The sequence below is a fragment of the Pantherophis guttatus genome, chromosome 4, assembly GCF_059756535.1.
Source record: "Pantherophis guttatus breed Tessera chromosome 4, ASM5975653v1, whole genome shotgun sequence".
NCBI classification, from domain to species: Eukaryota; Metazoa; Chordata; class Lepidosauria; order Squamata; family Colubridae; genus Pantherophis; species Pantherophis guttatus.
In genome coordinates, this window is record NC_142066.1 from 37,833,319 (window position 1) to 37,851,756 (window position 18,438).

General features: G+C 36.2%; 1 protein-coding gene across 1 annotated transcript; it reads right to left on the minus strand.

Moving 5' to 3' along the window:
* Window positions 1-6,860: 6,860 nt before the first annotated feature.
* LOC117668789 (olfactory receptor 13G1-like) lies at window positions 6,861-17,945 on the minus strand. The gene is made up of 2 exons (XM_034422851.3): window positions 17,922-17,945; window positions 6,861-7,832 (listed from the first exon to the last, which is right to left on the minus strand). Exons 1-2 carry the CDS (start codon window positions 17,943-17,945, stop codon window positions 6,861-6,863), a joined length of 996 nt encoding a protein of 331 aa, XP_034278742.2.
* Window positions 17,946-18,438: the final 493 nt, after the last annotated feature.

Consider the following 18,438-nt stretch of genomic DNA (forward strand, 5'->3'; position numbering starts at 1 on the left):
TTATTTATTATCAGGCTTATATGCTGCCCTTTCTCCACAAGGATTCAGGGTGGCTCACAGCAATAAACAACAAGTCCAATTAAAATTCAACAATAAAAACTAAAATTCCCATTAAAACCCCATTCAGTCCAGGCCAGCTTGGCAAAACAGCCATGTTTTAAGGTCACGGCGAAAGGAGCGAAGGTTGGGGGCTACCCGGAACTCCAAGGGGAGCTGATTCCAGAGAGTAGGTGCGCCCACAGAGAAGGCTCACTCCCTAGGGGCCGTCAGCCGATATTGTTTGGCTGACAGGACCCCAAGTAGGCCCTCTCTATGTGAGCGCACGGGGCGATGGGGACCTGGTGCTGGCCGCAGGTGATTCGCCAAATACCCCAGGCCTAAGCCATGTAGGGCTTTATAGGTAATCACCAGCACCTTGAACCTCACGCAGGAGGGGTGTGACATGGGAGCATCGGGACACTCCCATCACTACCCGCGCAGCTGCATTTTGCACCAGCTGAAGCCTCCGAGTGGTTTTCAAGGACAGCCCCATGTAGAGAGTGTTGCAATAGTCGATCCAGAAGGTGACGAGTGCATGGGTGACTGTGCGTAGGGCATCTCGGTCCAGGTAGGGGCGCAACTGGCACACCAGACAAATCTGGGCAAATGCCCCCCTGGTCATGGTCATGACATGGTCTTCTAAAGTCAACCGTGCATCCAGGAGGACGCCTAAGTTGTGCGCCCTATCCACAGGGGGCAACACCTCTCCCCCTATGACCAAAGATGGAATAGTCCCTTGGAACCAAGACACCAATACCCACAGCCACTCCATCTTGGCAAGGTTGAGTCGGAGCCTGTTCCTCCCCATCCAGAGCCACACCGCCTCCAGGCATCGGAACATCACGTTGAGGGCATCACTGGGCTGGTTCAGGGTGGATATAAAAAGTTGGGTATCATCAGCATATTGATGATACCCCACCCCAAAACCACGGATGATCTCCCCCAGTGGCTTCATATAGATGTTAAACAGCAGGGGAGAGAGAACCGTCCCCTGAGGAACCCCACATGTGAGGGGCCTCGGTGTCGACCTCTGCCCCCCTGCCGACACCTCTTGCAAGCATCCTGAGAGGTAGGAGAAGAACCACTGTAAAACAGTGCCTCCCACTACCAACCACTCGAGGTGCTGCAGCAAGATACCATGGTCGATGGTATCAAAAGCCGCCGAGAGATCTAACAGGACCAGGGCAGAGGAATATCCTCTGTCCCTAGCCCTCCAGAGGTTATCCACCAGTGCATGCCATCTCTGTACTGTACCCGGGCCTGAAACCCGACTGGTGTGCTTCATCTAGGACCAGCAGGAGCTGATGTGCCACCACGCTCTCAACAACCTTTGCAATAAAGTGAAGGTTGGAGACAGGATGAAAATTGTTTAAAATAACTGGATCCAAGATGGGCTTCTTGAGGAGGGGCCTCACCACCGCCTATTTCAAGGCAGCGGGGAAACTCCCCTCAGCCAATGATGCAGTGACCACTGCTTGGATCCAGCTATGTGTAACCTCCCTGGTCGAGTAAACCAGCCAGGAGGGACACGGGTCCAACAAACACGTGGTGGCACTCAGCTTCCCCATGATCCTGTCCACTTCCTCAGGAGTAACAGGATTGAACTCATCCCAAACAACCAGACCCGTCGCCACCTCTCCGATCGACCCCACATAGTTGGAGTCCAGTCCATCCCGAATCTGAGCGATCTTGTCCGTCAGAAATTGACTATACTCCTTGGCCCGTCTCTTCATAGGGTCCTCCCCCTCCATCCGATTCAGAAGAGAGCAGGAGATCCTAAACAGGGCAGCCAGGCGATTTTCTGTGGACGCGATGAGGGCAGCGAAGTAGGAACTCTTCACTGCCTCCATCGCCACCAGATAAAACCATAAAAATGATCTTAACTGGGCTCGGTCAGACTCGGAACGGCTGGACTCCAACCACTCTCTAGGCCTCTCCTCCGGTGTTTCATCTCCCGGAGCTCCTCCGTAAACCAAGGAGCCACCAGTTTCCGGGAAATAATATTGTAAATCAGGGTCACATGATCACAGAATGCTGTAAACAGCTGTAACTGTTGGCCACTTTCCAAATGCCAAAATGAAATTATGTGACTAATGGGGGAGACAAGAAACTTTGAATCCGGGTCACAATTCCATTTTCCGGGCCACTTTCCAAATTCCAAATTGTTACTATTATCAGCATTATCAAATTTTGAGCAAACTTAATTAAATCAAATAGTGATATCATACTAATCTTTTTGGATGAAGTTGCAATTTAAAATCTGCTATTAAAGACCCAAAGATGCTTTTTCAAGAGGCAACTAGACTTTGTTTTTCCTTGAAGACTTTTCACTTCTCATCCAAGAAGCGAAATGTCTTTAAGGAAAAACAAAAACTACTTGCTTTTTGAAAAAGTACCTTTGCAACAACCATGACTGAGAAACTCCATAGACATTGTAGTATCAAAGATTTTGTCTTTCTCACAAGAATCTTGAAATTATCTTTCAATGTTGAATGGGCATATAATGTTTTATTTTATGCAGAGAATGTAATATTTCTATTAAACAAGCTCTGGGCACTAGGTAAATATTTCTGTATTCCTATATTGTCGGGTATGTTAAAAAAAAGGTATTTTTTTTCAGTTGGTGTCGCTGTTCCTATTATGCTTATGCTTACAACTGGTAATTATTGTATTCTTTTGAGATAATATATCACAGTATATTTAGCTATTTATTTAATTTTATATGCTACAATGTTGACTAATTTATACACTGCTCAGTGTATAAATCTATCATAGTTTCAAGGTATACCTATTATATATTAGAACTATTTTTTTTCCATTTCTTCAAGAATTTTATTCTCTTGTAACATCTAAGACCACCTTCAATATCTTAGGCATCCTAATATTTTAGGAGAGAGTGAATCATGTGACTGCAGGGAGGAAGGTGCTCCAGCTCTCTTCATGGGTAAATCTGCTTGTTTTAGGGGAAAGGGGAGTGTCTGTTTGAGAGAGTGAATTGTGTGACTGCATCCTAACAGTGAAATTGCATTATCATCACTATTACCACCACTACCTGCATCACCATCACCATCATTAAACTTAGTGTGATGGCAATACAACTATTGAAGTTGTCTTGCAAGATATCTTTTAGAGATTCTGGTTTTAGTAAAATAGCACAAACATGTTTGGAATATATTAGAGCCCAAACTTTCTAAGTGAGACATTTGATAAGTGAGTTTTGCCCCATTTAATGATATTTCTTGCTATAATTGTTAAGTGAATCACCACAGTTGTTAAGTTAGTAAAACAATTGTTAAGTGAATCTGGCTTCCCCGTTGACTTTGTTTGCCAGAAGGTCACAAAAGGAATTTACATGACCCCAGGATACTGCAACCATATAAATATGAGTCGCTTGCCAAGCATCTGAATTTTGATCACATGACCACGAGGATGCTGCAAAGGTAGTAAGTGTGAAAAACAGTCATAAGTCACTTTTTTCAGTGCTGATATAACTTTGAACCATCACTAAATGAACTGTTGTAAATTGAGGACTACTTCTAAAATCCAGCTTTGGTTGCACTTGTGGATACTAGACACAATGTGTAAAAGATACTGCTAATTTCTCCTTATTATTCAAAGTAGTGCTATATACTGGATATTGCAACAAGCAAAAAAAAAAAAGCCCAAGTGACATTTTATTTTAAGTAGGCCTTCATTGGAGGTGGTGATGGAGAAGAATATTGTTTGTAAAATGCATGTCACTTTGCAGATATTTGGCTTTGTTTTGCCAGTTGTGAAATTTTCCAACATCTTTTGAACAATTGACTTGTCAGTATCAAAAGTTTACAAAACAAATGTCACTGAAAAAGCAGAAGATGGTATATGAATAATAGGTTGCATCTGGATTAAATGGCTTCCTCATAATCGATGGCAAGTACAGGTAGAAAAAAAAGGAAGAGAAACCTCTTCACTTGTGGGAACTAACAGACAGTCAGTCAGACAGACAGACATGGAAAAAAAACTAATATGATAAGATGTCAGAGATGAATGGATGGATAGATAGATATAGATCTGTCTGTCTGTCTGTCTGTCTGTCTGTCTGTCTGTCTATCTATCTATCTATCTATCTATCTATCTATCTATCTATCTATCTACTGTATGTATGAAGAATGGGGCAAGAATACATTTTGGTCTTTATAATGTTCTATCTTGACCAGTCCTTCATTGAAATATCATAATATAACCACTGTAATAGAATAACAGGAGTTGGTATAGTCTTGTCCAAATCTTTAAAGTAAGTTTTGCCTGGATTTATTGGTATCACCCAAAATAAGTACTGGCAAGGGAAAAAGGCAAGAGTTAAATTAAAGCACTTACAGGACAAACGAGAACGAAGAGGAATGGGACTTTCAGACTGGCAGATTTACCCTAAAGCATCATCACTAACACGGATTAAAGACTGAATCGAACTCAAAAATAGACACACACTAACATTAGAAGGCTTTGATCTGACGAAAGGATGGCACGCATACCTATGGGAAGAGAAACCTAAAAAGCATGAACAATTCCGTAGACATATCATGAGAGACACTTTGTTAAAGATCTGGATTGAAATTAGGAAGAACCATTATGATAGAATCCCATGGTGGATTTCAACAATGGAAGCACAAATATATCCAAATACAATGGACATAAACAAAATGAAAATATATCAGGATCTTTTAAACAATGAAGGAAAATTAAAAACGAGAGAGGAGCTAAAAATACAAGGTGTGGAAATTGAGTAGTTGCCTTACCTACAATTAAAATCCAGATACAAAACAGACATGGAAAAATATGGAATTCAAAAAGAATTAAATGGACTGGATAGAATACTACTGGGCCCAAATGAGAAACTAATAACAAAAATTTACAACTTTCTACTGACATATAAGCTAGAAGAGGAAATAGTAAAAGAAAATATGATCACATGGGTGAAAAACTTCGGATACAGTTTTGAACTAAGCAAATGGGAGAAATTATGGAAAATTAACAGTAAATTGACGTTATCAGTACCATATAAAGAAAATGCCTACAAGATATTTTACAGATGGCATCTACCCCCAGCACGGATCTCAAAAATGTTTCCCAATACTTCTCCTCTCTTTTGGAAATGCAAAATACAAAAAGGGACATACTACCACATGTGGTGGTTGTGCCCGAAAGCAAAACAATTTTGGAATAAAATCAAAATCCAACTGGAAGAAATAATAGCACAAAAAATACCATTAAAACCGGAAACATATTTATTAGGTATATTTACAAATAATTACAAAAAAGAAACAGTATATTTAATTACACACATTTTGACCGCAGCAAGAATCATCTTTGCACAAAATTGGAAATCGGAAGAAATCTCAACACAAGACAGAATAATATTGAAAGTAATGGAATGTGCCGAGATGGACAAACTCACTAAAGAAATCCAAGGAAAGGAAGAATCAGACTACTATTTGGTTGGCAAAAGTGGTATCAATGGCTGGAGAAAAGGAAAACCAAACAAAAAGATGATCCTAAAAGACTTGAACCAAATCCTGTAGCAAATGAGACACAACAGAGTACGACGAAACATTAATAAAAATAATATTGTTATATAAGGTGAGAGGTGGGAGTATATATCGAGAAATATACCTTACCGATGTACTGTCTTAAGAAATAAGTCATCACGTTTAAATGTTATATATGTTGTGTATGTTTTATTTGTACCCATATGTGCGTTTTTTTCCTGTTTTGTTTTTAAATTAATAAAATCAAAAAAAAAAAATTAAAAAAAAAAGAATAATAGGAGTTGGAAAGGTCCTTGGAGGTCTCCTAGTCCAACTCCTCTCAGCAGGAAACCCTATGCCATTTCAAACAAATGGTTGTCTAATCTCTTCATAAAAACTTTGTGCTGAAGCATTCACAACTTATAAACAATAGATAGCCAAAATAGAAACTGTGTGTATGTGTGTGTGTGTGTGTGTGTGCGCGCACACACACACACACACACACACACACACATGCAGATTGGTGAATGATCTTCTGAGAAACAAATTGTCCATATCCATACCTTTAAAGTCTTTGAGTCAAACAAAGAGTGATATTGATATATGCTGTCACCAAACTTCATTGAAACATTCTGAATAAAAATATATTATCTGAATTGAGTAAATAAATAAATATAATTGAAAGAAACATTTTTATTTTTCATAAATTAAATGATCTGGCATGATCTGGCAATGTATATTGTATGCTACCTAAATACAAAATAAAATTTTAAAATATGAAAGCACAAAACAGTTTAAGAAGAAGTGTTTGTTGATGTTTTTGAATACACAATAAATATAAGAGCCCTACTCAGTGTTTATTAATACTGAAGCACATACCATAAGGACACAAGATATGAACTCTGAAACCTGCTATCCCAACTCAGATGATACTTTGTGGTAAGCATGGCACTTTTACTACAAATCTAAATAGGAAAAATCATAGGCATAAATGACTGTATGTGAGTGAAGATCGTTTCTTGAGTGAAATCATATACAGAGGTCTATATTTCAAATGTAGTACCACAAAGAGGAAAAATATTTAGCATCTATAAATATTTTCCAGTATTTACTTTCTGTGTAAGTTTCAGAATTATTAAATTCACATATAGAGAAATAAATACAGTCATTATATTGTACATGGACAACAGAAGAATCAGAAAAGAATTTAGATATACAACTATATAAAATGAAAAAGTGTTCTATTTATATACAATGTGTTGGCTTCTATTACAGTACGTGGTTTTGTTAACATTTTTCCTTTTCTCAGACTGATTCTCAGTATTGAAGCCTACTGAACAGCCGGATTCTCCCTATAAGTGTTTTCAATCCTTCCTTAAAATCCTTGTTTCTCAGTGTATATATGACTGGATTAGCAAGAGGGGTTACCACTGAATAAAGGAGAGCAACAACCTTATCTTGTTCTGGTGAGTAGGCTGACGAGGGCCTGATATAAGTATAAATTACAGAAGAGTAAAAAATACTGACTATTATAAAATGTGAGGAACAAGTGGAGAATGCTTTCTTCTTGCCTTCAGTAGAACGGATTCTGCAGATTGTTCTTATTATAAAAAAATATGATGTTAAAGTGAACCCACAACAACCAACTCCTAATATCCAATCTGAGGCAGATAAGACAAATACATTTACAGTTGGATCTGAGCATGAGAGGTGCAATAAAGGGGGAAGATCACAAAAGAAATGATTGATAATATTGGAGTTACAAAAAGACAGCTGGCTCAACAGTCCAGAATGAGTTGAAGTATTAACTAGTCCTATCACCCACACTCCAATAGCTATGCAAAAACACACTTCCTTCCGCATGATCATGGGGTATTGAAAAGGGTGACAGATGGCAGCATAGCGGTCAAAAGCCATAAAGGAGAGATGCAGAAGTTCTGTCCCTACAGCCCATATAAACATATAGGTCTGAGTAAGGCAGCCATGAAATGAGATTGTCTTCCTTCCAGTAAAAAGACTCTGGAGCAATTTAGGTATTGTAACTGAAATAGAAAATACATTCACTAAGGACAAATTGACAATGAAGAAGTACATGGGTGTGTGGAGTTTCCTGAAAGTCCATATGGTAAGGATGAGGATGAAGTTGGCACTTAGGGCTGCAACATAGATGGTTATGAATAGACAGAAGAGAAATATTTGCATGTAAGTTGTTGTTGCTGATAAACCAACCAGGATGAATTCCATTATGGTTGTCCTGTTCTTTATTTCAATACTGTTGATGCTGGTATTCTAGAGAGGTAAATAGTTTTACATTAAATATTAATATATTTGCATAATATTGTGATTTTTCTACAAATGACAACTTTTCTTAATTCTTTCAGCAAGAAAATTAACAACTAATAATGTTGTATGTTTATAATTCACAAACAATATAAATAGAATAAATTGTGGAAAATTTGTCCTTCTTTGTTCAACATACAGACAACAGATTTTCCTGGTTATCATATCTATCTTTCCTTTAGGAAATGCTAGTCATATTAAAATGATCATTTTTTAAAGAAAAACTGAAGTGTGAAGGATGATCCTAGCTTGTTTAGTCAACCAACATACTATATGTGTGTTATGTAATCCAGCTACTCTAGTGTCTGTCTGTCTGTCTGTCTATCTGTCTGTCTTTCTGTCTGTCATCTATCATCTAACATCTATCATCTATCATCTATCTATCTATCTATCTATCTATCTATCTATCTATCTACCTACCTACCTACCTACCTACCTACCTACCTACCTACCTACCTATCTATCTACACACACACAAACAAACACACACTACATTATGAGATAAATGAATGAGAATATGCTTAAGTGTTATATGAAGAACTAGACTGTTCTGAATTACCTCAGAATTCAACTGTTAAGAATGTAAAGAGAGTGCCAATGTGATTAATTGTTCAGAAAACTTTTCATAAAACCTGCCTCTTCAGAAGAAATGATAGAAGGCTGTTTGAAAGAATCTAATTACTACTTAAATACCATTCTAACAAAGAAGCAGAAAGAAGAGGAGTAGGACAAAGTTCCTCTCTCAATTGTGAAATGTGAGTTGAATCATCCACAAAGCAATTTCAACTACTTCTACCTGCCCATGTTGCATAATAAGAATGGGATAAAAACTTTGCTTCAGCTATAATTCTATTTTTTATTTTGAAATTGTAAAATAGAAAACTGACTAGATATGTTTGATGAGTTTAATTTTCATTTGCAGAAAATTTCCTTATCAGGAAAGATTCTTTGGTTCTAATCAAAAGTTATTTCAATTGATCATAATAATTCATTCCTCCCTCCCCTTCTCCTTCTTTCCTTCTTAATCATACAGTATGTCTTAAAAGACAACACAGTAACCACATACATATTATAGTAAATTGATTCATATTCTGTACTATAGAATTACTATATACTGTACTATAGAATTATTAGTCAGTACAGAACTGGAAAGAATGCTTCAGTTTCTACTATTGCTTTGAATTTGCTGAAAAGTAAAATGCCTTCTTATTTCTCAAATACCAAGAACTAAATATTTCAACCCTAATATAGTCTCTTGTGTTAATACTCACAGTACTTATTTCAATGGACTGGGAACATATTTTTCATGGTAAAAGCAGGCAACTACAATATGTGGGACTTTGCTTAGTTACAAATTAATGATTCCCAACATATGACCCTGATTGCAAAGAGTCTAATTTCTGTTGGCTATCTGTACTCCAAATCTGTATCCAAATAAAATACTTTAGTCTACATTTAATAGAAGTCTTCATGTTATTTGATGAAATTGGAATATATATATGGAGGAAATAGGTAGGATGAAGGAAAAAGGCAATACTTGCCATCATGGCTATTGTTGATGACTTTTGCTTCAAATTTCTCTCTTGATGTTCAGAATTATTTTCAGCTTTGGCATCTGGAAATGATCAGATCCTATTCCTTTCAAGGAGCATAATTTCTGCTGACAACTGAATTGGTTCATTTAAGAACATACTTTGTGAAACAAAGTAATGACTAGCATGTAGTAATGATGCCACTGGGAAACTGACCTTTGGGACATCATCATAATTAAACTAATCATGCAATAAATTAGTTTTTAGAATAAATATCCTTTGCTTATTTTGTTGGTTGTATTATTGATACTGTATATCTAACCTCTACACAAATTCTATCATATTTAGAATATAAACGATATAACAATAAATTGAATTTGTATGCCACCTAATTCTCAATGACTCTGATAACCCATAACAATCAAATAAATAACAATAAAATCAATAAAATGTTTTAAGAAGATAAAAGATGGCAAGGATGATGAAGCAAGGAGTTTCCACCTTCCTCCCCAAAGGTCTGGTTAAATACCCAGGCTTCAAACTTCTTCTAAACAAGAGCAAAATAGAGGTCATCTGGATCTTCGAGGATTATTGTTCCACAGGGTAAATGCTACTGTAGAGTACCTACAGAACAGGACATTGTTTAATATAAGAAACCATTTGACTAAACTTTCAGGTCAAATTGGCCAGGCAGATGTTATGGAACGGAGGTTGTTCCTCATATAGGGCTTTAAATGTAACAACCAGTACCTTGAATCACACCCAGAAGCAATTGACAACCAGTGCAGATTTTGAAGTTTGTCCTTCTTTGTTCAACATACAGACAACAGATTTTCCGGGTTATCATATCTATCTTTCCTTCAGGAAATGCTAGTCATATTAAAATGATCATTTTTTAAAAGAAAAACTGAAGTGTGAAGGATGATCCTAGCTTGTTTAGTCAACCAACATACTATCTCTGTGTTATGTAATCCAGCTACTCTATTGTCTGTCTGTCTGTCTGTCTGTCTGTCTGTCTGTCTGTCTGTCTGTCTGTTTGTCGGTCTTTCTTTCTTTCTTTCTTTCTTTCTTTCTTTCTTTCTTTCTTTCTTTCGGTCTGTCATCTATTAGCTATCATCTATCGTCTATCGTCTGTCATCTATCATCTATCTATCTATCTATCTATCTATCTATCTACCTACCTACCTACCTACCTACCTACCTACCTACCTATCTATCTACACACACACAAACACACACACACTACATAATGAGATAAATGAATGGGAATATGCTTAAGTGTTATATGAAGAACTAGACTTTTCTGAATTACCTCAGAATTCAACTGTTAAGAATGTAAAGAGAGTGCCAATGTGATTAATTATTCAGAAAACTTTTCATAAAACCTGCCTCTTCAGAAGAAATGATAGAAGGCTGTTTGAAAGAACCTAATTACTGCTTAAATACCATTCTAACAAAGAAGCAGAAAGAAGAGGAGTAGGACAAAGTTCCTCTCTCAATTGTGAAATGTGAGTTGAATCATCCACAAAGCAATTTCAACTACTTCTACCTGCCCAGGTTGCATAATAAGAATGGGTAAAAACTTTGCTTCAGCTATAATTCTATTTTTTATTTTATTTTGAAATTGTAAAATAGAGAACTGACTAGATATGTTTGATGAGTTTAATTTTCATTTGCAGGAAATTTCCTTATCAGGAAAGATTCTTTGGTTCTAATCAAAAGTTATTTCAATTGATCATAATAATTCCTTCCTCCCTCCCCTTCTCCTTCTTTCCTTCTTAATCATACAGTATGTCTTAAAAGACAACACAGTAACCACATACGTATTATAGTAAATTGATTCATATTCTGTACTATAGAATTACTATATACTGTACTATAGAATTATTAGTCAGTACAGAACTGGAAAGAATGCTTCAGTTTCTACTATTGCTTTGAATTTGCTGAAAAGTAAAATGCCTTCTTATTTCTCAAATACCAAGAACTAAATATTTCAACCCTAATATAGTCTCTTGTGTTAATACTCACAGTACTTATTTCAATGGACTGGGAACATATTTTTCATGGTAAAAGCAGGCAACTACAATATGTGGGACTTTGCTTAGTTACAAATTAATGATTCCCAACATATGACCTGATTGCAAAGAGTCTAATTTCTGTTGGCTGTCTGTACTCCAAATCTGTATCCAAATGAAATAGTTTAATCTACATTTAATAGAAGTTTTCACGTTATTTGATGAAATTGGGGTATATATATGGAGGAAACAAAGACTGGGCGACAAAGACTGTATACAAAAATTCAAAGAAGAAATAAACTTCTTTTTCAAGGAAAATGAAAACAAAGGCACATCCCGCGCAATAGTATGGGACACAATGAAGGCCTATCTGAGGGGAGTCGTGATTTCATACACTGCACATAAAAATAAAGAAGAAAGGAAGACCCTGGAAGACTATTTAAATCATATAGGAGAATCAGAAAGAAAACTCCAAGATAACCCAGAAGATGAAGCAGCCAAAGAAAATTGGATGATGTGGAAGCAAAAAGTAAATTTCATGGCGCAAGAAAAGCGGGCACAAAGAATGAAAAGAACGAAATAATATCTTTTTGAGAATACCAACAAATTGGGCAGGTGGCTGGCCTATAAATTAAAAAAGGAAAATGAAAGGGGAATAATTCATACTTTAGAAGACTCTAAGGGCAAATTATTGACTAACGACGAAGAAAAATGGGATAGGGTGAGAGAATTCTACGAATCCCTATATAAAGAAGAGGAGATACCGGATGACAAAATAGAACAATATTTGATAAAAGCAGAGCTCCCACAAATAACTGATGATGAGAAAGAAATGCTCAACAGAAAGATTACAATTGAAGAATTAAAAATAGCCTTTTCCAAATTGAAAAACAATAAAGCGCCAGGACTTGATGGATTCCCAGGGGAAATATATAAAAAATTAGACGAAACACTCCAACCGAAATTAGTAGAAATTTTTAATGATGCACTGTTAGACCATAAAATTCCAGAGTCATGGAAAGAGGCGCATGTTACACTTGTGCCGAAAGAAGGTGCCGACCCAAAACAAATTCAAAATTACAGACCAATTTCGCTCCTAAATACTGACTACAAATTATTCATGGATATAATGGCAGAAAGAATGAAAAAGATTTTAAATAATTGGATATACAAAGACCAGAATGGATTTTTACCAGGGAGACAAATTAGGGATAATTTGAGAATCGTGCTAGACACGCTAGAGTACTATGAGGAACACCCCGGAAAACAGATGGCTCTGATTTTTGTCGATGCTCAAAAGGCATTTGACAATCTAAATTGGAAATTTATGATTAAACAAATTGAGATTATGAAATTCGGAACAAATTTTGAAATGATGATTAATGAGCCTTGGTAGTACAGTGGTTTAATGCACCCTGTTATTAACACAGCTGCCTGCAATTTCTGCAGGTTCGAATCTTACCAGGCTCAAGGTTGACTCAGCCTTCCATCCTTTCTAAGGTAGGTTAAATGAGGACCCAATTTGTGGGGGCAATAAGCTGACTTTGTATAAATATACAAAAGTATGAAGGCTATTGCTTAACGCATTGTAAGCCGCCCTGAGTCTCCGGAGAAGGGCGGCATATAAATAAAATTAAAAAAAAATCTATCTATAATAACCAAAAGGCGAGTATCCTGGTGAATGGGGATAGGACCAAAACATTCCAAATTAGTAAGTGAGTAAGGCAAGGTTGTCCCCTATCCCCTTTATTGTTTATTTTGGCCCTAGAAGTTCTTCTGTGGAAAATTAGAACTAATAAGGAAATAAAAGGATTGAAGATCAGGAAGGAGACTTACAAGATGCAAGCATTTGTGGACGACGTAGCTCTAATCCTTGAAGACCCCATAGAATCGGGACCTAAAGTATTAGAGGAATTAAGTAAATATGGAGAGGTGGCAGGCTTCATAGTGAACAAAACTAAAACCAAAGTATTGATCAAGAACACAACTGAGAGCCAGAAAAACGAGATAGAAGAAGTATTAGGATTACAGGTTGCCAAAAAAATTAAATACCTAGGAATTTGGATTACATCAAGATGTTCGACCCTGAAAGACGATAATTATACTCCCCTAATTAGAAAAATAAAACAAGACCTAGACAGCTGGAAAAAAATAAGACTATCACTTTTGGGCAAGATAGCCACAATTAAGATGAACATCCTCTCCAGAATATTATTTTTATTCCAAAATATACCGATAAATTTAGACAAAAAATTCTTTCTAGAACTAGACAAAATTATCAGAGAATTTATATGGGAGGGGGAAAAACCGAGATTTTCCATTAAAATTTTAAGGGGCAAAAGAGATATAGGTAGATTTGGACTCCCAGATTGGGAAACATACTACAGGGCAGCTAAGCTAGTTTGGATAAGAGATTGGATCACCCTGGAAAATGAGAGGATTCTTATCTTAGAAGGCCATGACTTGCAAAAAGGGTGGCACACCCACATTTGGGACATGGAGAAGAAAAGGAAGACACATTTCCATAGACATAAAATTAGAGACTCCTTGATACAAACATGGACCCAGATTAGGCAAAAATATTACAAAAAAATCCCAAATTGGCTCTCAACGATGGAGGCCCTGACCCACCCAAATAGGTGGGAGAGGGAGAAAATGGGCAGATATAAAGATATTTTAGACGAAGGAGGGAGGCTTAAACCAAATGACACCTTACGAGTGCAAGGAATAATTTTAGATTGGTGGACCTACTCACAAGTAAAATCCAGATATCAGAGAGACAAAGAACAATACGGTCTAGAACTGGGACCAAATGGATTGGATAAAGTCCTGATGGGAACAAATAAAAAGATTCTGGCAAAACTATACAATTATTTATTAGAAGACGATAAGTTCGAAGATGTCACAAAGAACCAAATAATTGCATGGGAGAAAAATATAGGGTATGATATAAATTTTGGGGAATGGGAGGAGGCATGGAACAGAAATCTTAAACTGACTAGAGCGGTGGCATATAAGGAAAACCATTACAAAATGTTTCATAGATGGTACCTAGCCCCGGCCAGACTAGCGAAGATATATCCCAATATACATCCCAACTGTTGGAAATGTGACCATGGTCAAGGCACCTTCTTTCACATGTGGTGGACATGCCCGGAAGCGAAAGGATACTGGAATAAAATTAGGAGGTGGTTATATGAAATAATTGATGAAGATATTGAACTAACACCAGAGATTTTCCTCCTGGGAATAATAAAGAAGCCATATAGAAAGGAAATGACACATTTAATGATCCACATAATTACAGTCGCTAGGTTGGCATATGCACAGTACTGAAAAGAGAAAACTCAACCACCAGAAGAGCTTACAATTAAGAAAATACTCGAGTGCGCAGAGATGACTAAATTAACTTATGAATTAAATGATGAGAAGTCAGTTTACTATATGGTGTGGGAAAGGTGGTACAAGTGGTTGCATGATAAAATGAAAGAAAGATCTAAAGGTGTATTAAATAACGGTTAAAAGTGAGTTGAAATGTCACCAAGTACTATTTATGTAAATAGTTAAAACACTGCACATCCGATACAAATTGAAAATGTTTATTATACGTATGTGTTTTATGTTTTTGTTTGAATGTTTGTTTTTCCCTTTTCTCTTTTTTTTTACTTCTTTTTTTGTTTCGTAAAAAATCTCAATAAAGTTTCTATATATGGAGGAAACAGCTAGGATGAAGGAAAATGGTAATACTTGCCATCGTGGCTACTGTTGATGACTTTTTCTTGAAGTTCAGAATTATTTTCAGCTTTGGCATCTGGAAATGATCAGATCCTATTCCTTTCAAGGAGCATAATTTCTGCTGACAACTGAATTGGTTCATTTAAGAACATACTTTGTGAAACAAAGTAATGACTAGCATGTAGTAATGATGCCACTGGGAAACTGACCTTTGGGACATCATCATAATTAAACTAATCAAGCAATAAATTAGTTTTTAGAATAAATATCCTTTGCTTATTTTGTTGGTTTTATTATTGATACTGTATATCTAACCTCTACACAAATTCTATCATATTTAGAATATAAACAATATAACAATAAATTGAATTTGACTGCCACCTAATTCTCAATGACTCTGATAACCCATAACAATCAAATAAATAACAATAAAATCAATAAAATGTTTTAAGAAGATAAAAGATGGAAAGGGTGATGAAGCAAGGAGTTGTCACTTTCCTCCCTGAAGGTCTGGTTAAATACTCAGGCTTCAAACTTCTTCTAAACAAGAGCAGAATAGAGGTCATCTGAATCTTTGAGGATTATTGTTCCACAGGGTAAGTGCTACTGTAGAGTACCTACAGAACACTAACAAAACAGGACATTGTTTAACATAAGAAACCATTTGACTAAACTTTCAGGTCAAATTGGCCAGGGAGATGTTATGGAATGCAGGTTGTTCCTCATATAGGGCTTTAAATGTAACAACCAGTACCTTGAATCACACCCAGAAGCAATTGACAACCAGTGCAGATTTTGAAGTTTGTCCTTCTTTGTTCAACAAACAGACAACAGATTTTCCTGGTTATCATATCTATCTTTTCTTCAGGAAATACTAGTCATATTAAAATGATCATTTTTTTAAAGAAAAACCGAAGTGTGAAGGATGATCCTAGCTTGTTTAGTCAACCAACATACTATATGTGTGTTATGTAATCCAGCTACTCTATTGTCTGTCTGTCTGTCTGTCTGTCTGTCTGTCTTTCTGTCTGTCATCTATTAGCTATCATCTATCATCTATCGTCTATCGTCTATTGTCTATCGTCTATCTATCTATCTATCTATCTATCTATCTATCTATCTATCTATCTATCTACCTACCTACCTACCTACCTACCTACCTACCTACCTACCTACCTATCTATCTATCTATCTATCTATCTATCTATCTATCTACGCACACACAAACACACACACACTACATAATGAGATAAATGAATGAGAATATGCTTATGTGTTATATGAAGAACTAGACTGTTCTGAATTACCTCAGAATTCAACTGTTAAGAATGTAAAGAGAGTGCCAATGTGATTAATTGTTCAGAAAACTTTTCATAAAAGTTTTCATTCCTCCCTCCCCTTCTCCTTCTTTCCTTCTTAATCATACAGTATGTCTTAAAAGACAACACAGTAACCACATACATATTATAGTAAATTGATTCATATTCTGTACTATAGAATTACTATATAGTGTACTATAGAATTACTAGTCAGTACAGAACTGGAAAGAATGCTTCAGTTTCTACTATTGCTTTGAATTTACTGAAAAGTAAAATGCCTTCTTATTTCTCAAATACCAAGAACTAAATATTTCAACCCTAAGATAGTCTCTTCTGTTAATACTCACAGTACTTATTTCAATGGACTGGGAACATATTTTTCATGGTAAAAGCAGACAACTACAATATGTGGGACTTTGCTTAGTTACAAATTAATGATTCCCAACATATGACCCTGATTGCAAAGATTCTAATTTCTGTTGGCTGTCTGTACTCCAAATCTGTATCCAAATGAAATAGTTTAGTCTACATTTAATAGAAGTCTTCACGTTATTTGATGAAATTGGGGTATATATATGGAGAAATAGCTAGGATGAAGGAAAACGGTAATACTTGCCATCATGGCTATTGTTGATGACTTTTTCTTGAAATTTCTCTCTTGATGTTCAGAATTATTTTCAGCTTTGGCATCTGGAAATGATCAGATCCTATTCCTTTCAAGGAGCATAATTTCTGCTAACAACTGAATTGGCTCATTTAAGAACATACTTTGTGAAACAAAGTAATGACTAGCATGTAGTAATGATGCCACTGGGAAACTGACCTTTGGGACATCATTATAATTAAACTAATCATGCAATAAATTAGTTTTTAGAATAAATATCCTTTGCTTATTTTGTTGGTTGTATTATTGATACTGTATATCTAACCTCTACACAAATTCTATCATATTTAGAATATAAACGATATAACAATAAATTGAATTTGTATGCCACCTAATTCTCAATGACTCTGATAACCCATAACAATCAAATAAATAACAATAAAATCAATAAAATGTTTTAAGAAGATAAAAGATGAAAAGAGTGATGAAGCAAGGAGTTGTCACTTTCCTCCCCGAAGGTCTGGTTAAATACCCAGGCTTCAAACTTCTTCTAAACAAGAGCAGAATAGAGGTCATCTGAATCTTTGAGGATTATTGTTCCACAGGGTAAGTGCTACTGTAGAGTACCTACAGAACGCTAACAAAACAGGACATTGTTTAACATAAGAAACCATTTGACTAAACTTTCAGGTCAAATTGGCCAGGGAGATGTTATGGAATGCAGGTTGTTTCTCATATAGGGCTTTAAATGTAACAACCAGTACCTTGAATCACACCCAGAAACAATTGACAACCAGTGCAGATTTTGAAGTAAAGGTGTTAATTGGACATACCAAGACATGTCCACTACTGCCCATGCCATCACTTTCTGGACTAGTTGATAGTTCTGGGTGTTCTCCTAAGGCAGCCCTATCTAGAGAACATTGCAGTAATCAAGCTGTATGGTAATCGGGAATGAGTGATTATCTGAACAATCCCACAATCTAAGAGAGAGAGAACTGATGTACCAAATGGAATTGTACCCAAGGCTTTCCTAACAACACCTGACATCTGTTCTTTATGCAGGAACTATGAATCCAGGAAGATCCCCAGGTTGTGTACCAACCAAGTTCAAAAATGGAATATTCCTAGATCTGGTGGTTTAAACACCCATAGCTATATGGCATGATTGAGTCCATGATATCCAAACCTGTGGAGTTGGAATCGTAGAAACACCCAGGAGCATAGAAGAGTTCAGAGGCAAATGCATAAATAAATGTCTTAAACGTATTTATTCATATAATAAATCATATTAACTATGTACAACAGAGATCAAGTCTCATGAGGAACAAACATAAGAAGAGAGAGATG